Raw genomic sequence first — 26,896 nt, 5'->3', positions numbered from 1 at the left:
AAATGTGTGGTGGGACTATACCCAATCTTCTGCTGCCGAAATCACAGTGCCAATTTAACAATTTAACAACCCCCCCCCCCCCCCCCATTTCTTTTTTGACAAACGCACAATAACTTATTGCATTTAACACCTATCCTGGAAGTGCGGAATACCCAGCTTTTACAGCTCTACTCCCCCTCCATTCGAACATTGTTTTCTCCCTCCATGATACCACCAGAGGGAAAGGGAATGGCAAGTGCCTCAGTAAAACTCTGCTGTGTGATAGTGTTTCAAACAGGAGGGGGCGTGTGGATGAAGAGGAAGAGGAAGAGGGGGGAGGGGGGCTCGGCTGTTTGAGGCATCTTGCCAATATGGAATGCCCAAGATCGGCAAGGCTGATAATTCCCGGGCATAGTGGGCAATAACCCAGATGTTAGGATGTAATATCACAGCTGTGGATGGACAGTGCTGAGGTACCAGCCAAATGGACCTGGGTCTGAGCTCATCATTCTTGTCCCCATGCTGTCCCACCATATGGAAGCAATCGCACAGCCCTTTTAGGACCAGGAATAGATTCTCTTTAGGGGCCACTTACAGTTAAGTGGAATTGTTTTATTGGCCGCTGAGTTAGAAATGTGTCCAAGATAAACACTTGGGATGACTTGGCTGAGGCCTGTTTTATATCGCTCCTCTACTCCCTCTGTTCCTCTTCGTTTGAAGGGCCTGATATTTATAGGGCTGTGCCTGTGGTATTCCATGTTAATTCAGGTCCCTGAGATGTGCTTTGATCCCCTCTGGATTGGGTGGCAATGTGGGTTGTGACCCTGTAGTGATGAGGAGGGGCTGGAGTAGCAGGGGAGTTGCAGCGGGGGCCGTTTGAAGCAGCGTCGCCAGGGCAGCTGAAGGAGTTGGGCAATCAAAGAGGCTGGAGAAGATTACGCTCCTGCTCTTTAATTACAGTCGGCCCTACAAAACCTCTGTGCTGTTTGTTTTTGCAGCCCTGGCCTATCGCTGCAAGGCCTCATGGAAGCTGAAGCATGGAAACATATCAAGGCCTCTCTTCCACTCCCTCTGTGGCACCATGCAGGGGAAGCGGATTGCTAGTTGGACTGATTCTAAAGAGTTCCTGATACCACGTGCCTTTGTTTTATATCTAAAAAAAATAAAAGTTAGTAAATTGGTTATATTCAAATCTGTCAGATTAGCCAAAACGCTGTCAACTCGGAAGCTGGCCATACATTGTGCATGTATGCATAATTTGCTGATGAGAGAGCTGTGCAGTTTGCATCATTACTCACTGCTGCCTGCTGTCTGTGGCGCAGTATGCCAAGTGTCCTGCCTCCCCACACTCAATCTGGGAGCCAGTGATGAGTGGGACTGTCACAGCCAGGGACATCTGGCTGCTCACTGATGGCCCTCTCTTTCCTGGAGCCTCCATGGTGTGGCTTTGCTTGTCAGTAGAGATGTGCTAATTTGCTCCAGCACAGAAACCCTGTACAGTTTAGACCTTTGTCCTACTTTTGTGCAATAAGTGAACATGATGAGGCGTGGGGTTGAGGCAGGAGCGGATTTGAGGGAGGTCAGGGCTTTCACGAAGCAAAGAAGGTGCAACTGTCTGTGCGCATCTGTGTCCCGCAGCAGAACCAGGCCTTGCAGAACAACCGCTCAGCCGACGCTTCGAAGAATCAGGCGAAGAACCAGATGTGGAGCGGCGTGTTCCGCATCACCCTGGTGGAAGGCCAGGACCTGCCACCGTCCAGCAATGGAGACGTTTACGTCCGCTTTCGCCTCGGGGATCAGAAGTACAAGAGCAAGGTTGATCCATTTTTTTGAAAAGACTTTCCAAGCCTCTCTTCTCTCTCTCTCTCTCTCTGTCTGCTCGGAATGCTTCAGTTTCCAGCTCTTCTTTCCCAGCAGGTGTCTGTCAGTGACTCACCTCCACCTTGGCTCACTGGGCCATGGCAGAGGCAGCTCATTAGGCTGGGCGAGCCTGCCACTCACGTCTCAGTGTGTTGCTGATGCTGGGCTTCATTGCCTTCATTTACATACCCAGCATGCCCTGTTCATCTACCTGTACTCGCTGGCCTCCCCCCTGATGATTGTGCGTTGCACTTGTCTTGTGTTGTCATGTCATTTCTTTGTAAAGCACTCTGCTTTCCTCTCTACTTGTTTGTTTGTTAAACAAAGCTGATTCTAATTGGAAGCTGTCAGTGTTTACAATCCCAGAGTGGCAGCTAAGGTGTACACAGCACAAGCTCACACTGACGCGTGCACGTGCACGGCACACCACTCACTCTCCTGTCCTGCTGCTGCTGAACAGAAATCCACGCAGGAGTTATTGAATCTGATAATGCGTTAAACTTGACATCACGTCTAAATCTAAACATGTGAGTGTTTGTTTTTGATGAGCTAAAACTGTGTTCTTACTGCCCTCAGAACCTTTGCATTCAAGAGAATCCCCAGTGGAGGGAAGAGTTTGACTTCAATAAATTTGAAGATAACCAGGAACTGCAGGTGGAGGTGTTCTCAAAGAAGGGGAGGAAGGGGGAAGAATCATGGGGGATGTGAGTATTTTGTGCTCAGTATTTTTTGACTCTCCTCTCTTTTGTTAGATTTCTGTTTTCAATGTGGTGATTGTCTTTTTTTATTTTGATCTCTCAGTTTTGAGATTGACCTATCGAAGCTTGCCCTTAATGAGAGCCAGCTCTACACCCACATGCTAAATCCAGGAAAAGGCAAGCTGGTCTTCCTCGTGATACTCTTGCCCTGCTGGGGAGTCTCCATCTCTGACGTGGAATCATCTACTTTGGCGAACCCAGAAGAGAAAGATGCAATCATTGAAAAATTTGTATGTTTTTGTAATTTTTTTTTTTAAAATAATTTCTGCCTTTATTTTAAACAAATGGGGTGAGAAAATAAACTAAAATAATTTGTTTGTTCTCTGATTGTTCCTAATTACTTCAGAGTTTGAGAAACTGTCACCATTGTGTTGGAGAGGTCGGCTTCCTTCAGGTCAACATCATAAGAGCGAATGAGCTTCCCTCCACAGACATAAATGGTAATCTGTCATTCGGTTTTGCAACAATCCCTGCTTTAGTCTCTTATTTAAAAAAAAAAAAAAAACAGCAATGCTTCTGTGTGATTTACAGGGAAAACAAACCCCCTGTGTGTTGTTGAGCTTGGAAACTGCAAACTTCAAACCACCACAAGCTACAAAACCGGTAACCCAGAGTGGAATCAAGCCTTTACGTTGTAAGAAGTAGCTCCTCCAACGCCTTTTTTTTTGGTCTTTTTATGTCAAATGATGTATTTTGAATAGATTTTGTATGACTCTTAATTAAAGCCCAATCAAGGACATTAATGATGTGGTGGAGTTGACTGTGCTTGATGAAAATGGAGACAAATCCCCCAACTTTTTGGGCAAAGTGGCCATCCCTTTACTGAGCGTGAGTCGAAGTTTTACAACAAATTTTCAGTTGATGGCGGTGATATAAACGATGTGTCAGGCTTAAGAATATAAGATTCTCTAAATGCTACAGGTCCAGAATGGCCAGCAGATGTGTTTGTACCTGAAGAAAGAAAACCTGGAGAGAACTGCCAAAGGGACCATCACACTACAGATGGACGTTATCTACAACAAAGTAAGGATGAGTCTGAATGTGGCTCACATTTTTACAATGAGTATAGAAAAAAAAAGGCCTACTTTGGTATGAATTTTTCATTACTCATCAGGTCAGAGCTGGGATCAGAACCTTCCAACCAAAGGAGTCCAAATTAATTGAAGAAAATCTGAAGATCAACAAAAAGGTAAAGACTCAAAAGCGTGTCAGTTTTCCACTTATTCAGCAGAAAACAAGCAAGAAGAGATTTACACGCTACTACTTTTAATTGGCTGTAATCTGACGAGTAGTGAGTAAGGAAAATGTGAAGCTGATTCAGCCTCAGTGCAAAGCCTTAAACATTATGTCCAGCATAAAATTACACTAACCTGAATTTTGTTCCAATTATTTTCCATTAGGTTCTTGCCAGGAATATATATCGGGTTCGAAAAATCAGCACAGCAGTCCTTTACACGTTACAGTACATTAAAAGCTGTTTTCAGTGGCAGAGCACGCAACGGAGTCTAATAGCCTTTCTGGTAAGTCATTGCCTCACATTAATGAACTCTCTTTGAGCCTTGGGGCGAACAGGTTTTGTCCCATTTCACTGCAGTCCAGTTTTAACTCTCTCATTTAGCTTAAACTCATTTAGTGTGAATGGGATGTTAAGGAAAGTCTTCAGTTTAGCCATTCTCTCTTTCTGCTGGTCTTTTTCCCATGAAAAACAATGACTTTTTTTTTTTTGTTTTTGATCCCACGCGCATGCAATGGATGGGATTTATCCTTTGAATCAAACCCCACTTGGCTTTCCTTCAGTTCTGATGACATTAGAGTGTGTTTGAAAGGGTGGGGTTTGGCCGTTTGTACAGCTAACTTCTTAGCAAAGCCTCCTAACCCTGGGGATGGTGTAAGAAGGATCAGAGTTTCAGCTTCCTTGGGTGGAGCTGTGACTGTCTGCCTCTGAGATTCGAACCTTGTTTAAATGTCTCTGTTTAGCCGCTTTTAATGATGGTATGTGATCTTAGGGTCCTAAGCTAAAATAATCTTAAAGCACCGAGTGAATCTCTCACAGCACACCGCATGTAATGTAATGATTAAGACTGTATACTTGGCATGAAAGCGCTGCCAGCACTGTGTCAGGGTGAGGAAGCGGTCACAGACAGGGTGTGTGAATAACTATCCTTTCACCGCCTTTTCTTCTGTCTGTTCTGTCTCAGGATGACATGCAATTCATACCTGGTGTATTCTATAAGCCCTTCTTACTGATCCTGAGGTGCAAATCCCCCCAGGCAATGGCCAGGCTCAGTGTATCACAGCCTTTAGAAAAGCGCAGCATGCAGACAGACAGGCACACACTTAGACAGGAAGACGGAGAACAATGCCTGCATTTGTATAAGGATAGAGTGGGAGGCAGACTGCTATCTGGGAAAGAAAGTTGGAGCACAAGAAGGCAGACAGTTCAGCGAGAGTGGAGGCTGATAGTGAGGCAGGCATGGGTGCGGGCAGGAGAGCAGAAGGAAAGGCAGGCTGACAGGTGACAGGTCAGCAGGATGGGGGCCTTCTTCTTCCACCTATAATTAGATCCTCTGCAGGCGATGATACTGTGAGATGATGCACTCTAATCTTTCATTTTCACTTCTACTACACCTGCACAAAACCAGTTTACAATGAAAGCAGCACAGCTTGGGATTTTTACCCTGCTTTCTATGGAATGGAGCGTACAAGTCACGTTTTAAGAGAGGTGAATCCTAAAACCACCAACCACTTATCCTTTTTAGGACCAAAAATCTGATACATTTAAAGCCACGTTCACATCAGTCATATAACACATCACGTTTATGGTGTTCCCTATGGACAAGGAGGGAGGGGATTCTTTTTCTTTTTCTCTTGTTTGCTAGCGCATGTTTGCCACCAACAGTTAGTAGTAGAAGAGGCTTGGTGCGAAATATTGAAGCGGTGCAAATCATGTGAATCTTGCTTCAGGTTTTTTCTTTCGCCGCTCTATTCCGATATATGAAAGACTTGATGTCATAGAATTCCAGCCACAATTAGAAATTTCTCCTCCATGATCAATTTTCAAATGGTTGGGACTTCCATGAGTTAAAAGGGACATCATCCATACATCACCAGCAAATGCCAGTCCCTGACTGGTCAAAGTTCGACCTGGTTTAACTTTCACCGTACGTTCAATGGCTTTTTGTACGTAGGGCCTGATAATTGACGATGCGTAGCGATGAGTGACTGCAAACGTATTGAACTCAGAAGTCAAAACGTGCCTAAACGTGCGCTTACAGACTTTTCATTAAAAGTGGTTGCTTGAACGCTTGGGGCAGTGTGAACATATCCTATATTTTTTACATGATGAATTAGCCACTTTGAGTCTGGCAATTATCATAAACCTATTTAAAAAAAAGGAGATGAAATAAACATTTTCCTGGTGAATGATTTTTTGTGCAAACAGCACGCAAAACAATCAAAATATTGCACAAACATGGTGTTTTCTGCTTATTATGAGAGGCCTATAGTGCTGTGTCACTTTCAACACTTGTGCCCCCGCCCACTCCGAGGTCCTCCACTGTATAGTCTCTTGCTCTCCTCCTCCAAGTCATCATTTCCAATTAAGTTAGTTTGGTGCTGTCTCAGGCAGCATGCCACCATGTGCTCAATGAAAGCAGCTCCCACTCCTATCTTTATATCTTTAGGCAGTGGTAATAAGGTAACTGATTCAGACATTGACAGATGGCCTCTGCTTGCCTCTCATGTGCATAATTATACCAGCAGTGTCTGCTTTTTTCCACTGTGTCAGGCAGCGCAGGGCTTGTCAGAGTACTGCAGTGGTGGGTCTAGCTTTAATATACATTACAATACATTATTTATCATGCATGCAGGCCAGTGCTACCCTTTTACACTAAATATACATCCTGTAATGCATTACCACTGCTGTGGGTTTTTTCCCGGGACTGTGGGATGCTAACGTAGTGCTTTACCAGGAATACTTAGCTATTATATCAGAGCACTTTTCTGACCTCCTCGCAGCAGGCGTTTCACATCGCTGTTCTGTTTATGCAGATTCTTTCATCCCCCTACGAAGTGGTTGTAAGTGTGTGAAGCGTTCACATTTTACATGAGGGATTGCTGCCACAGTTCAAGTTAAGTGACGATTTAAGACATAAATATCAAGATTCTCTCACCAGAATCTGAGCGCTGCTCCCGTTTGCTCCGCCACAGTGTTTTCACATATTTATTTATTTACTGTCCTGAAATGGAAAATCTCGTTGTGTTGTTATTCTTTGCGGTTGCCAGAGTTCACTGGTATTGATTGTGCTACCGCGTCAGGCTGTTGGGAGCTGTTTTCAACTTTCAACCCAAAGGTTGCAGTTTTCTCTTTAAATTTGTCTAATTAGTTAACGTTACAAAGCCAACAAACAACAACAAAGCAAAGACGCAGGGACAAAGTTTTGGCAAATCCTCAGAATAATTTCAAGAAGTACAAACAAAAAAATGTGAATGTTGTTTTTCTACTCCTCTTGTAAGCAACAGTAATGAGCTGAATATGGGCGCTTTCAAGAGTTTGACAACAGCATGTTGTTTTTTTTTCCCCGAAAGAGAGAAAAATGTGACAGCTGAAATTTCCATAAAATAACTGCTTTCACATGAACGTGCTGTACATCAGCAGTGACTGCGAAGGGGTCACTCAGAGTTCTTTGCTGCTCCCCAGCTCCCTTCCTGTAGATGGAGCTACAGCACTGCAGGAAACATGAACTGAGGCACCGGGAAGATCAGGTCGGTTACTTCTCCCAATAGGAGACTTTCATGGGAACAAGCTGGAGTGAAATCCTCCATTCTTTGAATTGAACCAAGAGTTTTCCCCATTATCCCAAAAGATTAAAAAAAAGAGGTTATGTCAGCAGTACAAATTTATCTGTTTCAGAAGTTTCAAGTTGGCAAAAAGTTTGATTGAGATGAAATGGATCAGAGATAAAAATAAAAAAAAAGTAGGATCCTTCCCACTTGAAAGGTCTTTTCGAGCCTTGCTATCATTAGGGTGCTTTAAGTTTTTAAATAGAATTAATATTTTAACAAATGAGTCACCTCATCTGTCAGGAGCTAAAGAGCCTGTGTTCCTCCTGTGATTATTCAAACTGTTTTCTCCCTGACACAGCCAGGTAGCAACTAGTTTAGACAGCGTTTGACAGCCTGTGAAATGCTGATTGCTTCATATAACAGACTATAAAGATGGCATTTGATGAAAGTTTGATGCAGCGCAGCTGTAAACACTCTTGGCAGCTGCAGCAGACACTTTTTTTTCCTTTTTTTTTTGGAGGCTGATAGAATCACCGTCTCCCCAGATGAGGGCAGGACGGGGTCAGATTTGACTTCAGAGGTCTCGGGAGACCACCTGTGTAGAAACCGCAGGAGTCAGGGCTGTTAACTAGAACACCAGCTCGGCCAAGATCAAGGTCGTAATCAGAGTTGTCATAATTGTTCTTGCTAACACTGTCCCTGAAACTGAGAAGCTTTGTGAGTTTTGGGTCTGCTCTTTTGTGGTTTTCTGCACTGCAGCGTGGCTGAGGCTTTTGTGAGAACAGCGAGAGGACTGTGCGAGCCTGTGAATTGTCTCCTTGTTTCTGCCCTGCATCTGTTTTCTCTCTGTTTGAAAAAGTTGGAGGCCATAAAGGAGTGTGTTTCTTCAATCTCATGGGGGTTGCACTCTTCATCTCCACGACTGTGGGAGTTCTCACAGACAGTGCAGTGGGAAAGCGTCTAAGAGGAAGACAAAATGATGACGGTGATAAAGATGTCTGTGCACTTTTTTTTTTGTGGTCTATTAATTATTAAATGGTATAGTCTGAGATTAGTTGTAAACTTGTCAGCAGATTTAAAAGAGTGTTTTTATTATCGGCTCTTAAAATACAGCTCTTGAAACTGGCTATTTAAAAACATTACATGTTCTTGGAATTTATCTATATATTTTTTTATAGACCCAATCCAATGAAAATCTTCTTTATTTGTTTTCAACATGTTCTTTGTAACGTTTTTCTGAAGTACATATATAAAGAAAATTAAGCTTAAAGTTGTATTTCTTAGTGCTTCTTTGTTCAAACTGTGGTAAATCAGGAGCAGATGAAAAAATATAGTTTGAAGAAAGAGCTTATTTGTAATGTAGAAAATATGCTTGGCAGGCCAAAGTCTCACATCTCCACTCCATTCTGATGTTTCTACTTGTAGACAAATAGATAAAATAATAATGGTTAATAATCTGCACTTTTCCAGACGCTCACAGACTTACAATGTGTGTCCATTATTCATTCATACTTGGTGATGGTGAGCTACTGATGTAGCCACGGCTGCCCTTGGGCAGACTGACAGAGGCGGGGCTGCCTGTACGCGCCTACAGCCCCTCTGACCATCACTGGGACGTTCATGCACATTCACACACCAGTGAAGCCACACTGGAGGCAAGGAGAGTAAAGAGTCTTGCCCAAGGACTCAACAACAGTTGGCTGGAGGTAGCGGGCATCGAACCGCTGATCCTTCGTCCACTGACCGACATGCTCAACCATCTAAACCTAAACCCATCTTTGTTTTCTTTGTCGGAGCTGTACAGCTGGATAGCTCCAATATTGCTCACCATTTTTTGTTGCACCGATAATGTTATGTTGGGGTTGTTAGGGGCTGTAAGCTAGCAGAAGGGAGTGTAAACAAAGAGATAATGGGAAATGAGGCAAACTTCTGATGAACTACTGCCGCTCTGCAGAAACTATGTCCTGGAAAAAGACACAGGTTTCTTGATCTTAGCTTTAAACAACGTCATCATATTTAAAAAAACCACTGGGGATACTTTTTTACAATTGGTCAAATGATGATTGGAGTGAGAATTGGAAAATGTATTGTTATTTTTAAAAAGGGGAAAAATTCATTTAAACCTCATGAGCACATTGAAATAATCTGCTTAAAGTCGCCATTCATTCCCTTTGAGTATTTTTACCTGTAAAGGGCACTGGAAATCAGTCTATAACAATAATTTAGGATGGTAGAAAATTGACAACATTTTGAAACTTTTTTAAAGCCAGTTTTATTATTAGATTGATCATATTTTGCCATGTAAAGCCAAGAACGGGCAGAAGAGTGTCCATATTTGAAAGGGTTTTACTAAGTAGAGTTTTCTGCCTTATTTCAGTCAAACTGAAGTGTGCACTGAGTTTGACCCCATTGTGTACGCTGGGAAATAATGACTGCCTTTAACATCCTCACCACCTCCTGCACACAGAGGACATCTCTCTCTGCGCGGCTCTGCCAGCGACCTGTCCACTTCTGTATGTGGCGTTTCAAGGCCGGTCTTGGCCCCGGCGTGCTAAAGTGTGTGAGCTCAGTTGACAGGGAGAGAGAGTCCCCCCCCCCCCCCCCCCCCCCCAACACACACTCACCACCACCAGCCCCCTTTCCCAGCCTGCCCAGGGGAAAAAGGCTCGCATGGCAGATCTGTCACCCAGGAGGTCGCTCAGTGTTAACGCTACCGACACGGATTAAACACTAGTGGCCAATGCCGCAGTGTGGGGTCAGTGTAGCCACCACTGACAGGCACCACGGGGCCTCTGCTGCCTGCCCCGCTCCAGCCCTGCACCAACTCTACTCATGTGTCAGACAGACGGGGAGACAACAGGCAGAGCTGGCCCTGTGAGCAAATGCTAATGCTTTGCCTCGTAAAACTGCTCTTCCTTAGTGCTTCAATAAAGAGCTATCACTGTTTCACCGACTGAGCAGAAGGGCTTAGAAGCTGTGGCATTTGCTTATCATTTAGCCACCGCAAGCCTCCTTCATGGCTTTGAAAAGCAAACATTTGAAAAGAAGGTCTAATATGTATTCTAAAATCATCCAGGGAAGCAAAAAAAAATCTGAAACATGCTTGGGATTCATCATAAAAATTGATATTTTTGTTGTTCAAATGTGCATGTTTTAAATTTTCAATTCAAAGTAAAATCGAAAACACTCTAATTTGGTTATTTGTAAACATTTTTAGTTGTAAATCTTTTTATTGTTACTGTGCAGAAAGTAAACCCGCTGAAGAGGCTCTCTTTCGAAGGAAGCCTCTCTTTTACTGGTCTTCCTCAGTGTGTGTGTCTCTTCACAGTTGATAAGACCTGAGCTGAGCGTATGTGAAATATTTATTCAGCTTTAGCTTAGAGCACTGTGGCTGCCCACACACATCCTACCTGCCCTGGAGAGAAATCTTATCTGCGCTTCCTCTGCCTCTGACACCCCCTGAAAGCCTGTCCCCACACTGGCCTGAGCTCAACACATATTACATGTCTCATTGCTCTGCATTTACAACTATTTTAGAGCCTGCTGCTCCTGTCCCCAGCATCAATCCTTACATCCTGACTCTGTTTCATCCTGAGCAAAAACAGACATACCTAACTGGAGCCCCTACTTGTACCTTTAAGCCCTTAAGCTCTCTTCACCATCATAAAAATGTTCTTTCTAAAGATCAGAAGTTATTAATATTTTGTCATTTTAACACAATGTTTGCAGAGATTTGTTTTCTCTGATTTGCTTCATCTTAATATTTATTTAACCATGTCTTCTTCTACTCTTACTTGTCTTCCCATCTAATGCACACACGGACAAGCACACAAATGCAGACACAAAGCCTGCAGCCTATATAGCCAGTCTGAAACTCTTTCAGTGCATGTTCATGACATCTGGCATCCTTCCATAACCCCCATGACTGACCCTCATAATGCTGGCTGGCACTCTTCTCGCTTTGTTTAACTTTCCAAGTGGAGTGCAACTGAAGATAGAGCCAAGATTAAATCTTGTGTATTTTTGGATGGTACATACTTTAAAAATGAGGGTATTTTTGAAATGTACCAGACAAAAAAAAAAAAAAAAAAAGGAGTGGAATAAAATATTTTTGAGCACAAAGAGTAACGATACTGTCTGGCTCTGTGTTCTGTGACATTACGTTAATTTGGCTCATCAACTGTGGTATTTTAGTGATCTGATGCTTGTGTTTATCTCCGGCTGTCTGGTGTAAAAGGAGACAACCTATGACTAACAATTTACCAGTCAGGTTTAGAAGCTGGGGCACCTCTTGTTAATCAATTTATAGAATATATATTGAAAAAAAAAACTTTTACAGAGAAGGTGTCTGTGTCCCTCCAGTCTTGTGACATCCTTTCTCTGTCTCCTGGGAGAACGTGGGTGGCAGGAGTTACCATGCTTGCTCAGCTTTAAGTTATTTTATTCACACTTTTAATCACTGAGTGCTTTATTATTAGTAGCTGGATTCTGCTGGCCAGGGGATCTGCACGATAGGGAGCAAGATGCATTTAGTGGAATCATATTAATAGTGCCATAAAACAAATCTGTCAGGCTGTTCTTAACCCTCCTGGCAGAATTGCTCTGCCCAGGGTTGCCCTCTTCTCCAAACGCTTACAGGTGGCTGTGGAAAGTACATCTCCATCATCTACTACTCCACCGCGCGCTAATAGTTATATTAATTCGTTCCCTTTTCCTCCCCAGGCACCCTGTGCATAATCATACAGACATTTTTCAGCTAAATGGTGTTTGTCAAGGGAGGTTTCCTATAAAGAGTCACTTCTCGCAAACACATAAGGCTTGTTCAACTGCAAATAGCTTGTTATCCAGTCCTCTTGGCTGAGTACTCAGATATGCGTATTTTTTCAATCTGTTTGTCTCAATAAATGACATAAAATGAAAATTTGGAAGTGTGTTATTGAAGTTTCATGATTAACGTAAAGAATTAAATTTAAAAAATGACAATACCTTTTCTTTGCTGGCATATGTCTTTTTAGATTTTTTAGATTTATTAAGGACACTTCATGTGTGGATGCGGTAGAATCCAACAGCATTGTCTGTGAACCAAAGAGAAGGAAATCAGGTCTGCAAAGATATTTTGTATCTTTTTTTTTTTTGTTTTGTTAAAAAGGCATGTAAAATCCAAGCATATGGGTTGACATACCATGAGGGAGGAACTACAACGATATTTCTGACAGTTTTGGTTTATACCCTCATTTAAGCGCTCAGTTTAGACACAAGGCATTGTATTTCTGTAGGCTTTTATCTTGTCCACCGAGCCAGAACCCAGTGAGCAGAAATTTGCATTAGTGGGCGATTATGAATACCTGTGACAGATTCTCTCTGCTGGCTCCCTGGGCGGAAATGAATTGGCTCCCTCTGTTGACTTCCACAGGAAGACAGAGACCAAGCAATTAGACTTTAGTGGTTAATGTAGAAGCTTTGCAGCAAGGGCAAGGAGGTTCAACATTCCTGCTGGGCTCATGTCAGTTCCCAGGCACATTTTTCCCCGTTTCTTTCCCTTTTTTTTTCTGAAAATACCGAGCGTATGACAAGCTACCTGTCCAGCAGCCAAAAGAATTCCTCTGGGGTGAGGGGAGAGTCGTGCTAGAGTTCCCTCTTGGGAACTGAGGTGACAACTTGTGACGTAAGTTATTCATAACAGAGAGGAAATGTACTACAGCTAGCTCTGCGCATCATGCATATTCATTGTTTACCTTTTCTCTGTTTCACCAGCTCGGGTTTGTTGCTGCAGCCAGTATTTCAAATGAACCTCCTGTTCTGCAACATATTGTTTGCTTTCATTGCATTGGTGATCCCACTGTGTTCCTGCATTACACTTTGGCTCGGCCACCCCCTTCTCAGGGTGGTAAGCTAATAAGCAGAGCAGTGGTGAAGCTAAGGGCACTGTGCCACGGTGTTGTCTGCATTACTCACGGTACACATTTTCCTGGTGGCTGTTTGAACCTAGGCCTGGTGTGGCACTAGGTACACTGCCCCCCGAGCGCCACGCATGGACTCAGTGTTGTTGCTATGACAGGAGCAGTATGCCGTTTACAGGTCTGCTATTCAGACCCGAAGGGGTTCAAGCTTCACATCCTGTCTGGGGTTTAAGTCAAACATATTGTCCGTACGCTGAACACCCTCAAGCTCTTTCAGCTCAGACTGCACTGGGCTACCGACGGTAAAACAAGATTTTTTATTTGAAGAAATTGCATTTCAAACATTGCAAGTGTTGCATTGATCAGAGAAAGTTCTTATACCTGAATGTCTTTTACACAATTTCCTTGTTAAATAAAGGAGGACCATATGTTGGACATGTAATGCATGGTCCCACTAAAATAGATTTTAAGCTTTAGGCGACATTTTCATCTCATCCTTGTCACACCACTGATGTGATCTTGCTTGCACATTCCTTATAATTTCAGTTGCAAACAGACTCATTAGGCTGTCACTAAATGGGTTTAAATGCAGCAGTCCAATTAGTGATGTGCTGTGAAATGCTGTGGGTGTTGTGCAATGTGCTTAGCACCACGCCTCTACAGAATTATGAAGGATTATTCATTCAGCGCGATCCATCTTATTTCTACGAGGGGTCTTGACTTTTCTCCGTATCATCGCCACAGAGGGGGTAAATGTTGCAAATGCTTCTCCAGCTGCCACATGCGCCGTGCAGAATATTGCTGCCTCTAAGTCTGAGACGACTTGATGTGCAAGTTAAAAGACAGCACTCCCTGCCCGTCATACTTTCCGTTTTGCAGGAAGGCACTCTGCCAGAGTAATACTACTTAACGTGGGATTTCATGATATTAAAGGTTCAATGTCTTTTACTTTTAAACCACCAGGAGTTGAATCTGTTGCCACTAACTGTAAGTCTTTACAAGCTTTAAAAGCTTTAAAGTGCCTCTGAGCTTCTCGTAAAATTTAGGATGTGGTTAAATCCATTATGCAGTTTATTTAGAAGCAGGTTTGCAGAGCTGGGTGAAGAGGCTGCGGCAAAGATGTGCTGTGCGTGAAACTGTCATGTCCTGTCTCGTCAGATCTTCCTTGTGACAGTGTGGCACTGGGATCTCTTCATGCTGCCACTCTTCCTGCTTCTGCTCATCGGCTGGAACTACTATCAGCTCTCGACAGGAAAGGCCAGCTCCAACCAGGACCTGGTGAGTAATGAGAATTTGTCAGGTCCATGCAGACCTTCAATTGCATACATTCACAATGCATACATAAAATAGCTGTATCAGCTCTCAGCATTCAGACCAGATTTGATCTGTTTTATCGTCCAACAGTTGATAAGAGAAGCTCAGAGTGACTGTATTACATTAGGAATTAGCCTCTGAGTTCTGGAGGGGACTGTTTTGGTTCCCATGATCCATTTGTTTACATGCTCTCCCGCTAGCTTACAGCCCCTCACAACTTTAACTTCACAATGCCAGTGCAACAAAAATAGCAAGTGATATCTGAGCTATCCAGCCGTACAGTTTTGAGCCAGATGTCAGTTAGAACAAAGAAAACAAAGACGTCCACGGATCTATTTGTCTGCAAGTGGATGCATCAGAATAGAGCGGAGCAGGGAGCTTGTGACTTGCTGCAGTAACTTGTATGTCACACTTACAAGCTTTTTCAAATGGCATTTTCTTTCTGCTTCTGTCCTGATTCACAACGATTTGAATAAAGAAATACTCAGAAATACAAGTTTAAGTTTAATTTTCTAACTATATGTCGTGCATCATGAGAAAAATGCCACAAGAACATGTTAAAAAACACAAAAACACCACTTTCATTGGACTAGGTCTTTAAATGTTTCTTTCTTCTTCAAAGGATCATAAATCAAGATTTTTTATTTGTGATTTTTAAGTTGCGTTAGGTTGTTTTTCAATCACTGATAACATTCAAATACTTAAGGAAGAGTATTGCAGTAATGTAAATCACGTGTGTTTTACCTTTATTACACTGTTAGTAAAAGTGATCAAATACTCCTGGCAATGCAGTAATTTGTGGTATCATTCTCACCTGGATTACATCTGATTACAGTTGTTTCTAAAGATCAAATTAATCATCAAAACAAAACAAAACAGCTTAAATGAAAAAGCTGGAGGTGTCTGTAGCTTGTGTCGTGTTGGTAGTTGAATCATCACATTTGTAAACGCGCTGTTGTAGATCTTTCTACAACATCATACTATCTTCTACCTCCACTGTTGTGTAAATTATACCTGCCCTCCACATGCCTGTGAAGGTTAATGCTGTTCACACTTTTGACTGGCCCCCAATTTCACTGCGTTGTAAGCCTTCGCACTGGCCAGCCACAGGCCAGGCCTGCACACGCCACCCCTCAAAGCAACATCCCTGCTCCAGTCAGAGTGTTTATAGTTGCAAGCTAAGATGCTGTCTCTGGGCAATGTTAAAGTCAGGGCTCATCCTCATATCCAGTGTGCCTGCCCCCCACCCCGTGACACTGTAGCCCGCAATGACACAACTCTGCACCCAGGCAATGTCACAGCATGCGCCACGCTGAGGTCTGGATGACTTGATATAAAGTGATCTACGCAACAACATCTAAATTAAATGTACTTTTTTTTCTTCCTCTTTCTGTTTTTCTTTGAGCTTGTGTTGTGGAGAAAAGAGATTGCTTTGGTGTGATAGTGCTCTTCCGAGGAAGGCCCTTTCTCACCTCTCTTTTTGTGTGAGGTCACCCCTGTGATGCGGTCTCTATGGAAACAAGCCTCTCCCAATAGGGGTGAATGTGCTCAAAGAAAATTTCATTACTAGGTATTTGTTAAAAATGCTCCAGTGCCCACATGTCCCATTCATTGGGACTCACCCTGTACCCTTTATTTTCTTGTAGGTGAACATGACCATGGGTGACGACGAAGAGGAAGACGAGAAGGTATTTTATTTAGTCTCTTTCTTACACACAAATAGAAAAACCATTAGTACTTTTCAGTTTTCACTACATGCTATAGTATTTTATACTCTAATCTCTGGATATGAAATAAATGTGTTTGGATGTTTTTTTCTGAATTAAAAGAAACAGAAATTCAACTTTAACCGACAATGAGAATGCCTGGTTTTGGAAATGGCTTTTATTTTAGAAAATGTTACATTAAATCTATAAGCCATCCACAGTGCACCAACAAGTCTGACAGTGGTTCTTGCTCTGCTAGGCCATCTAATAAGACTGGTGTCCTGTTTGTATTGTACAAGCATGAGAGGTGGACCAATTTAGTGACCGATTCTGCTGCGGTAGACGACAAAGTGCCCTCATCCAGTTTTATCACCTATAGTTAGATATCAGTTCTACTAAGTTGCTCCCATGTAATATTTATTTAAATTTAAACTAACGTTTGAGGTTTTTTCACACCACAGGGACAGCTATGAGGCAGTTTTGTTTCTAATATTTCAGAAAGTCATGGACTGACTAAGAATAGAAATGTTTTCGTGCTTTGTAAATGAGGGTGACATCTATGGATACTTTGTAGTACACTGCTCTTTGTTCTGCTCCTCTGGGTGTTCGGTGTCTCTGTACGTTTCACAGTCAAACTATATTTAAACCACCCTGCGAATTCGATTGTGTACCACAGATGTGGATTAAAGAGAAAGGTTTTTCATAGTTTGTCCCTCTAACCACTTTAACAGCTTTATGCGCCACTCCTGCCGATATTAGTTATCCTAAATTTGCTGATAATTTTGCTAATTATGACAACTTTCCTGTATTTCTGATTCACAAGCAGTTGGAATATTAGACTTCCCAAAGCACACAACATTCAACTTAACAGTGAGAGTGTTTTCTGCAAACAAGAAAAAGTTACCAGGGATGTGTATTATCACTTTATGGCGATGAAGTGTGGAACTAACTCAAAGCCTTGGAGCAATGACCCTGGTGCAGCATGTCTAGGCTCAGGATTCATATCCATAATGCGCTCGATATATGCAGTTGCAATGACCAGGGGCTACTGTAGAGCTGGCGTATTGTAAAAAACACAGGCCCACCCACCAAATCATGTCTGAAAGGGTGGGCTAATTCACATATGAAACTTACATGACACGTCTGTGCAGTGGAAAGCCACACTTTTAATGGTATTGCTTAGAGGATCAGTGGTTAAGCAAGATTGAAGGGTTAAACTTTCCTTCATATTTCAATATTCTTTTAAAAAAGATGGTTTCTTTGCTTCACCATCTTTCTCCTGTGTTTGCAGACTCTGCCTTCCCCTCTGTTTGAAAGGTTTTCCATGAGCCTTTTGCACTTGCAGGAAATGAAATATATCCTTTCATTTACTAATTAAGCACTCACCCGTGTTTGTTTTAAGCTGTCAGCTTTAATTTAAAGTAGCTTATTTGAAAGTCCTGTTATGGTCTTGCTGTCACTTGAATGTGATATCATGCAGTCAGATCAAACAGTGTCACTTTACACACCCTATCAAAGTCTTCTTTAAAACTATTTGGGGTTAAAGAGTGATCAGTGTTGGATTTGATGACTTCAAAGCTCCGTGTTTCTCCGCTCACCTCTCCTCCAAAATTCGAATGAAGGCTTTTCCCTCTGAGAAGGTTATGATTACCACTCAAATATATTCTTATCCCCCCCTTTTCCCCCTTGAGGAAGAAAATATGTAAACCTCAGGCAGAGCGATAGAATGTGAACGTATGATGTTAAGGAGAGACGAAAGGCAAGGCAGAGTTACAGCAGGATAACACGGAACAGACTCTCTGCCTGTGAACAAATCTGTCCTCAGGGAAGGAAGGCAGCTAACAAATTATGTGTGGGCAAAGTGACTTCCCCTTGGCCTTGGGTATCAATGCAGCAGATAGACAATATTTAATCATAACATAAAGAAGCAGACATGCAAGTCCAAAGATCTCCAACAGAAACAAACAGAGAAGATGAAACAACTCTTTTATTGCCTCGCAGCGGCAGTTCTGCTCCGGTGTTGATTTGTTCATGAATTAGCTCATGGGAGTCAGGGGGAGGGCGAAGAACTAGTTAGTGGGGGGAACTGGGCTTCGGGGTTACCCCCTTCCCTCAAACAACCTCTTAAGTTCGCCGATAAACGCTGGCTTTACCAGTCAAACGTCATACCCATGTCCTAATTTGCACCATGCGTTTTAGAAAATGTAAGCCTCGCCACTCAAATTGCCAGTTAGTTTGTTTAGTTCCGCATCAAATCAACTGCTTGGAACACAGGTGTTTTTCATTTAGACAAACTTTGTATTTTTGCCTAAAAAGTCGGAAAATAAATATTCAGTCTGAGAATTCAAATTTGGCACAGTTCTGTCTAATTAAAATGATGCTAAATGAGCTTTTATTTCCAGCCTGTGATAGCAGCACACATGGCTGTGAGAGTATGTTTACCTTTCTGCAGGACATCAAATTGGTTCCCCATTACCGCCCCTTAAAAGGAAGCTTTTACAATTTGCTCTAAAATGAGAATATGATTTCACTCAGGTTTTCTAATCAGTAGAAAATTTGGGAGCCATTTAATGCATCCCTAGTTTACCAGTCCTTTTCCATTTAGGCGGGAGATCTTTTATTTATTTTTGCTTTGCTCTCCACTCGTGTAGAAGCTGCAAAGCAAAGGGGAACAAAGAACAGGCTCCCATGATAAATGTAGGGAGGATTTCTGGAATCTTAAAGCAGATGAATGATGATAATCATGAGACCCCTTCCTTTTGATGCATACTTCAGAGTACATCTATTTGTCTGTTTTTCCTTTTAGAAACGAAAGCCAGTTTTTTTTCCCTGTCAGAACTGCAGTGTGGGCTAGGTTTACCTTGCATGTCCATTACAGTCAAATAAACCTCCATCATTTTGGATTAAACTATAGTCTAAATGGAAATAGAAAAAGTAGTGTGTAGATATCAATACCCAGCGAGTGTAATTACCAGCCTGTATGATGTTTGATGCAGTGGAGTTAAGTGATGATTCATAAACACAGATAGCTTTCTTCTTCTGAGATGTTCATCAGGAAAAAAAGGGCATGTTTGTGATAGTTCTCCCTTTTTTGGAGTGCACTGTGAGCGCCCTTGTGTCTGTCCAGATCAGAGCCCAGTGAGGGAGGCCCGGCTATTGTGGGAATAGCTCTATTCCTGCACCTTTGGTGAAGCGGAGTGGGCCCAGCAGTGGGGAGACTCCGTGCTGGCAGACAGTGTACTCCCAGGGGCCGCCTCATGGGGCTCTGATGAAGGCATTCTGTCTGGGCCCCGTCAGCGCACACAGGCTGCGGCTTCAGCTGACTTGTAATACAAACATATAGACATCCTCAAGCCTTCTGTTAGGGTCCATTAGAGTGCCCTCCCCCAACGCTCCCTCTTCCACTCTCCCACTCTCCTCTCTGTCATCATTCCTGTCATTATTTCCGCCTTTTGATGTGAAGCTTCCCAGCTCTTTTTAGCTTGTATTACTCGAGTCATCATCTCACTCCCTTGCTCTGGAAGGCATCAAAGTTGTCATTATTTCCAAGCCTGATGTGATCGCATTTATTTCTTTTCGAGACAAACACTCCTACACTCCAAGACATTGACTCATTGCTTTGGAAAAGTCATTATTTTCTCTGTGCTTTACAAGCAAATGATACTTCACATGCAGTGCCTGTGAGAAGAATTGTGCTTAAAAAAGGCAAACAAGTACATTTACGGCAGGAATTCAAAGCAAGTGTTTTTCCATGAGTAGAAAAAAAGTGTAGATGGGCTAGAAAGGCAGAACTGACATATTTGTTAAAAAAACATGTTCAAACTCGTCCTGTGCAGGCAGCTTAAATGGAATCTCTCCGAAATTTTGAGGCCCCTGCATGACTCGTCTGGTTTGACTAGTCTCCCTGATTGCAGAAGGCCATTTTGTGTACTTTTCATCTACCGGAGAGTCTTGATTGTGCTGCACTTGTGCAACAGCTCTATTGTGTGTGTCTGACAAAAGATGAAATCTCTCAGCCATCCACATAACAGCTTCTGAGCGCAGTGTCTGTGTCATCTTCAAAAGCATAGTCTGAAGATATACAGTGTTTGCTCATTATGGGCCATTCAATAGATAAATCATATGTAATAGCACCACAGAGATAAACTGGTCTTTGTCTGCTCTGCCCAACAATTGACATGAAGTGAACCTCATCAGTGTCTGTACATATTTTTTGCCTTGTTTTTTTTATTTTTTTGTAGGAACCAGGAAAGAAGGGCTTGATGGACAAAATTCATATGGTCCAGGAAGTGGTGCTGGTTGTTCAGACCAGTTTGGAGGAAGTGGCAAACATGGGGGAGCGAATCAAGAAGTACAACCTATAATCAATGATTAAATCCTTAAAATCAAATATATAGGACAAGTATATAGTTTGATGAATTGTAAAATGTTTTATGTGATCGTACTTCCTCCTGGACTAACAGAGGTTTTGTTTTGCAGCATATTCAACTGGTCTGTTCCATTCTTGTCTTCTTTGGCTTGTCTGGTCCTGTTTGTGGCAACGGTGCTGTTATACTACATCCCTCTGCGATACATTGTGCTGATATGGGGTATGTTAAATGAATTGATAAAATAAGTTGAATTACATTTTACAAATATTTAGATTTATCACAATAGGCAGTTCTTCAGTCAAATATAGCACAGCAGTTACAGAACATTGTCATATCTCCACCTTTGCAAGTGCAAAGAGATTACTCGCCTTCTTCTGCCCAGGATGAGCTGATGCAGCAGAGCCCAGCTGAGGCATGACCGAGGGTTTGTGTGAAAACAAAGCAGAGGTAGAATAGCAGGATTTATATAATACATGATGTCCTTGGGCAGTCTGTAGGCCCCTGGTCTAGCCTCTCATTATCTGCTCTAGTCATACAGAACAGACTGTCGTCTCAGTGGTCAGGGAGCTGTAGTGCCCTTAGCAGGCTTTCCTCCTCCAGCTGTAAGCCCACAACCACAGCACTTCCACGCTGCCTTCAACACAATCAATACCAAAAAACCCACCATATCAAACAAAAGACTCACAGTGGAGACACTGTTCTGCCTCCCCAGTTAACCCCCATCTCTGTGGTTGCAAGGCAAGTCTTTCAAGTTCTGTGCACATGTTTGAGTCCTTAGGTTCTTTGTCTGCATGTTGGGGTCCAAGCAGCACCAAACAGCAAACATAAGTCTGTTTAAGATGTGTAATACTGTGCAAAATATACACACGTTCAAAATCTTTCCAAAAAAAAGAAGAAATCAAGATTGAACAATTTCTTTATTGTTGTTCAAATCAAAGCAAATAAAGTTGTAAAACGTTCTTCTTCTCAGTCTCAGAAGTATTTGCAGGACTTAAATTAATTTAGGCTGAAAGGGAACATTTGACAAGCATGCATAGATAAACTGATTTACTTTTGGTTTTTATTTGTCGGGCGTAACTTTACACAAATATTCTAGTTCATTTTTTTTTTTCCTGTGGTCCTGTTTTTGCAGGCATTAACAAGTTTACCAAGAAGCTGCGCAAGCCGTATTCCATTGACGGTAATGAAATGCTAGATTTCCTCGTGAGGGTGCCGTCTGATGTTCAAAAGGTAAGGGTCCAATTTTACATACAGATAGGGTGGAAATCCCTGAAGATGTCTGCATTATTTGCTGTACCAGTATTCCCAGGTGCTGAGGAAATATATCCTCTGGCTTTGTTAGATTATTAATGGACTCTCCTTTAAAGCAGCTCTGTCCCAATTATTCCTCAGTGTAAATCCATCCCATAGTCGCTGTAGCTGCTAAACATCCTCAGATCCATCCTCAGCCATATTGTAGTGGCCTTGTCTTTTATGAACAATTTTGCGAGTTTGATTGAAACTCTGTCATGGAAGCCTGCGAAACAGCCGAGAGCTGGCAGGCGACTCCGGACGTTTCTGAGTGTCTCACAGAAACCCTGATGTGGCCCCAGTCACTTCAGGGTGGTAGAGTCAATTAATATATTTGTGGGCCCCAGTCATCTTGCAAGGTGCCATATGTGATTACATATTAGCCACGGCTGATGTGTCATTTGCATTTACATCTCAGAGCTGAGAAGAGCTGTCAGGTTGTTATAAGTGGTGCCGTTGCTCGCAGTCCTCTGGCTGAGGATTTTGTGCAGACAGGAAATGAAGTGCCACACAATGTCTCCATCTCACAGGTAACTCACCAGGCATATTTCAACAAAAAAAGAGAAAAAAAAAATCCTGACAGTCTGGATCTGGCAAGGCACTCTCACCCCAGTCTTTTTTTCAACCGTGCCCTTGATGTTCTCCTGCAGCAAGGCAGTGCTGACTCCTCTGTGATGTTGGAGGGAGCCTGTGTTGTTTGAGATTTGGCTGACTGAGTTGGCAAAACAAGGTGGCGAGTACATTTTGATTCACAATCCTTTGTATGCCTTCTTCCCACTGGGATGCGATGTTTGAGCTTTGAAAATGACTCACTTTCAAATCCCATGGAAACAATACTTTTTTTTAGTCTGGTTTAAAAGAAGAACCCCATCTAGAAAATAGCTCCAATCATAGAAGAAAAAAACAAAACACCCTTAAGATTCATCCCAAATAGATTTCATTTCATACTGTGAAAAAAATAAATAACCTCAAAACCATGTACACAGGAGACCCAAAACAATAGACGGACATATTTTGTTTTGTTGCTTTACGACTTCAATCATCAGATAGGTGTGGACACCAAACACCACGAGGACTGAAAATTGACTCCTGTCTTTCTTGCAAATGTGACTTGGCAATTAGTGCCTGCGTGCATCAACAAAGTATGCCTCAAACAGAGACTTCTGACAACACGGTGTCTGTCTGGAAATAAGAAGCATCTGTCAGTTCTGAGGACAGTTTCATGTTCTGATGCAGGAGGCAGTCACTTTGTTCCCACATTCTATCTCCCATTCTAATAATGGAGACCAGCTAATTAGCATAGAGCTCTTACCTTTATTCCAGAGAATCACTGTATTGAACTCAAGAAGCTAACTTCAAAGCTTGTTTTTTTAAATTCATCCCTTTTTGTCAGCTCAGCCTATGATCATTTCTCTTTGAATTAGGATTGCACTTTTTGGTCGCATGTCGGGAAAGAAAATGATGCAGATTTCAGGGTGTGAGATTTAGAATGCACAAGTTTCACTTTTTTTTTTAAGTGTGCTTAATTATTATGTAATACGCAAAAGGAAAATCTGTAAACAAAGTCTACCAATGGGTCTGGCAGCAAAAAACAAGTGTTAGATTTGTGTATGATTTCTGTTTTCAGCCTAATAAACAGAAGTTACTTCAGGGGTTTGTAAAGTAGTCAGTAAAAAAAGTTTCCTGTTAACTAACTTTTTAACCTGAGCAACCCTCAATAGTAGCACAGTTTTCTTTAGGTTACACGACTCACAGATAGTGATTATGCAGCTTTCAGCGGCCTCCCTGGCCTGGCAGGTCATCTTAAGAGTTGATGTCTGTTTCTGATATTCTGGTGCAGGATGACGGAGAAGGGGGGTTGCTGGTACAGAACCCCTTGACTTCTCAAATCCTTCCTCTCTGTGATTAATCCCCTCTGCTCCTGTGTTTAAAAAATGATTCATTACATGCGAGCCTGCCTCACTTTCCCCTGCACCAGCTCTCCTCAGGGGAGCCATTATGGTGCGCTCTGCAGAGCTCGAATTACCTGCCTCTGACCAAACTCCTGTTTGTTTTTACAGGTGCAGTACAGTGCACAGAGAGCGCCCACCAGCCAGAACCAGAAGAAGAAGAGATAAAACTCTGTGGAATCGGCGGATGAAAGGCTGGGCTCTTTTTACATGTGATGCAGTCCACCTGACAGCAACGCTCCAGTGCCAGCCCGACCTTTGACTCCGCGTACCCCACAACGCCACCCAAACTCTGCCCCCTGCTGCTGAGGGGCAGCCAGCCGCTCTCTGGATTGTGTGTTTGCCACCCCCCTGACAGGGGCTGTGAACTGCAGGAACCAGGAGGGCAGCACATGGCGCTGTCAATCACAAACTTGGAAGTAAAGAAAAGAGAACGTTAAGCAGCTCAGCCTTCATCTATGGAAATCATTTGGAAGAGAACCGGGACATGTCTGGTTTGGCTTACCTCCCCCGTTTTTCTCTCTTTTTTTTTTTACGAGTGAGTTAAATTAGATATTTCTGTCAAATGAAAGATGGCACAATCAAAACACTGTAGTGGAAAGTCTTTATTGTTTATTAAAGAGAAATTGCAATGTAGCACATTTAGAAATATTTAACTGTCAAAATAAATTGTGATGTATTTTTTCAAAAGCATTATATTAACATGATTATTTCTCTCAACAAGCTAATGTCAATACAGTTATGCCTTTAAAACCTTTTAACTCCAGCTTCCTGTTTGCAATTTTATCTGAAATTTTAAATTAATTTAAAATAAAAATTACATCTCATATTTATATTTAACTGTTTTTTTTTTCCCCACAAAAATTCTGATAAGGATGGATTACACCACTTCTTTTGAATGCACAGTAAACACATCTGATTACACAACACGGCCACTGAAACTGAGCTTGCACACTGTCCACCGCTGTGCCTCGGTTACCGGGCTCACATCAAAGCGCCGTGGCTCCAGAGCGCTTCCGAAAGCATTGCTTTGTTTCTCTCTCACAATAACATGGTCCAGATGAGAGAGAAAAATCTTATCTCACACAGAGTGCTCTCCCCATCCTCACCACTTAGTGCTTTATGGTTCGTCTAGAGTCACCTGAGCTGTTTAATGGCTACATGTAGGCACAATCACAGTTTTTCTGTCTGTCTTCAAAATGTGAAGGAGGCTGTATGCAGGTCACTCGTTTGATTATTTTAATTTGATTTGATTTATCGGTTCATTTCAAACATTAATTCCAGACAATACAACAACAAAAAATCACACAGATAAATCAAACTCATTTCAGAAATACAGAAATTAATGAATTTAAATACAAGAATAATAACAGTGTAAATACTCACAATCATCAATAGAAAATTTTGCAGGGAGGCATACATTAAACCATTAAATATAGGGATTTTTAACTAAAGTCAAGCTGAGTTTGATTTATTGTATTAAAAGGAGTGGGAAGAAGCCAACTTATTCAAGCCCATTTCTAGCCCATGTACTTGGAAAAATGATTATTGGTTTGGATTTTTTTTTTATTCATTAAACTTTATATGACAGAGCACATTTGCATAAAAACAGCTTTTAGCTGTATGTGTCCTTCAGGCAGAAGAATGGGCACCTATAATAGCGAGGGGTGTAGCCAAAGTGGGGCTGGACTAAAGAGGGGAGCTCTGCGACGGGAGTTTCTTCTAGCCGGTTGGGGGACTGAGCTTCACGGCCGGGTGCCCCCTCCTCAGGAGTAGCACGCTGGTGAAAGAGCATCCATCTGTGCTTTGTGAAGAGTTTGATTGGCTCAGGGGGACCTGGTGGAGCCCCGGGCTATCTCTTTTGACAGGCTGATAGAGACATCACTGGGATCTCCCAGGAGCAGCCACCAGGGTTCTGTTTCAAAGTGAAAGGGTGTGGAGGTGACCCAGAGCTTCTGAGGAGCTAAATCCCACAAACCTTACTTCTTCTTTCTGCCATTGGGGCTGGGGAGGGGGGTTGGCTGTGGAAAGAGGGTTGACAGTTGTTGTTCTTTTTTTTTAGGGGTGGGGGTGGGGGGTGGGGGGTGCAGCAGATCATTGGCAGGACACAATGAAGTGTCCCAAAGAGGTGAAACCAATTAAGCAGATCTCCCTGTGTACTTTTAAGCAAAATTTAAATAAGGCTACTCAGTTTTTTAGAATATGCAAACCCATGACTTGCAAGTTTAAAATTTGCAAAAGTTTTGGAAAGAATGTACATATCCAGACTTTGTACAACACATGGAAAAACATTACAAAGGTCCCATGGGACTGCACTACCTGCTTCCAGGCTGTCAAGTTTTTAAATCTGCAACTCTGAGCTTGTAAACTTGGATGTTTCTGAGTTCTTAATATCATTCATATTCAATTCAGAGCATGTACAGACCCCTCTGACAGGGATTCAACAATTGCTGATTTGATTTTATGCACCAGTATGCACGTATGCGGCACACATTACCAGTACGCACACACAAGCCGGTCTTCGAAGTAGTGTAATCATATTTAAGGAATTATTTATCAGTATGTTTCCTCCTGGGACTGTTATGCATCTCACCAGAGGAAGTCACTGTGCAATATGGTCCCCAAATGTGGTGAGGAAAATCCCTGGATGTTTTACAAGCCTGCTAATGAACATTTCAGCCACACAGCAGTTAACATTGTCTGATCATATTTTTTTCTCCACAAGTTGTTGTTGTTGTGCATGCTATGGCAGTGATGTCTTCATCAGGCTGTCAAAAAGGAAGTGCCTGCAGCTGTGGCGGATCCCCCCCCCAGAGCCTGTCACACTCCTTGTTTCCATGGCAGTCCTTCAGGCAGCACCACAGGCAGGCTGTGTGCAAGGACCCATACAACCTGTTTTTTCAGCAGCCGCTCCTCTGATGTTCAGCCCCGGAGCGGGCGCCAAACCACCCAGCACACACACAAACACGCACTTGGAGCACTGCA

General features: G+C 42.5%; 1 protein-coding gene across 1 annotated transcript in view; it reads left to right on the top strand.

Moving 5' to 3' along the window:
- mctp2a (multiple C2 domains, transmembrane 2a) overlaps positions 1 to 24,742 on the top strand; it is a 30,043-nt gene extending 5,301 nt beyond the window's left edge. Inside the window, exons 9-23 of the mRNA XM_023955834.2 lie at positions 1,618 to 1,794; positions 2,416 to 2,543; positions 2,641 to 2,827; positions 2,944 to 3,037; positions 3,129 to 3,231; positions 3,323 to 3,425; positions 3,519 to 3,620; positions 3,712 to 3,786; positions 3,998 to 4,117; positions 14,441 to 14,560; positions 16,243 to 16,284; positions 20,544 to 20,653; positions 20,782 to 20,891; positions 21,805 to 21,902; positions 24,023 to 24,742. Of these exons, the coding sequence (XP_023811602.1) occupies positions 1,618 to 1,794; positions 2,416 to 2,543; positions 2,641 to 2,827; positions 2,944 to 3,037; positions 3,129 to 3,231; positions 3,323 to 3,425; positions 3,519 to 3,620; positions 3,712 to 3,786; positions 3,998 to 4,117; positions 14,441 to 14,560; positions 16,243 to 16,284; positions 20,544 to 20,653; positions 20,782 to 20,891; positions 21,805 to 21,902; positions 24,023 to 24,079 (1,626 nt within the window). The 3' untranslated portion in view covers positions 24,080 to 24,742. The remainder of the gene's footprint in view (positions 1 to 1,617; positions 1,795 to 2,415; positions 2,544 to 2,640; positions 2,828 to 2,943; positions 3,038 to 3,128; positions 3,232 to 3,322; positions 3,426 to 3,518; positions 3,621 to 3,711; positions 3,787 to 3,997; positions 4,118 to 14,440; positions 14,561 to 16,242; positions 16,285 to 20,543; positions 20,654 to 20,781; positions 20,892 to 21,804; positions 21,903 to 24,022) is intronic.
- The last annotated feature ends 2,154 nt before the right edge of the window (positions 24,743 to 26,896 follow it).

Source organism: Oryzias latipes, chromosome 6, assembly GCF_053564925.1.
Source record: "Oryzias latipes strain Hd-rR chromosome 6, Olatipes_Hd-rR_3.1".
Lineage (NCBI taxonomy): Eukaryota > Metazoa > Chordata > Actinopteri > Beloniformes > Adrianichthyidae > Oryzias > Oryzias latipes.
Note: the sequence above shows the minus strand (reverse complement) of the source record. Positions and strands in the feature narration are given on the sequence as shown.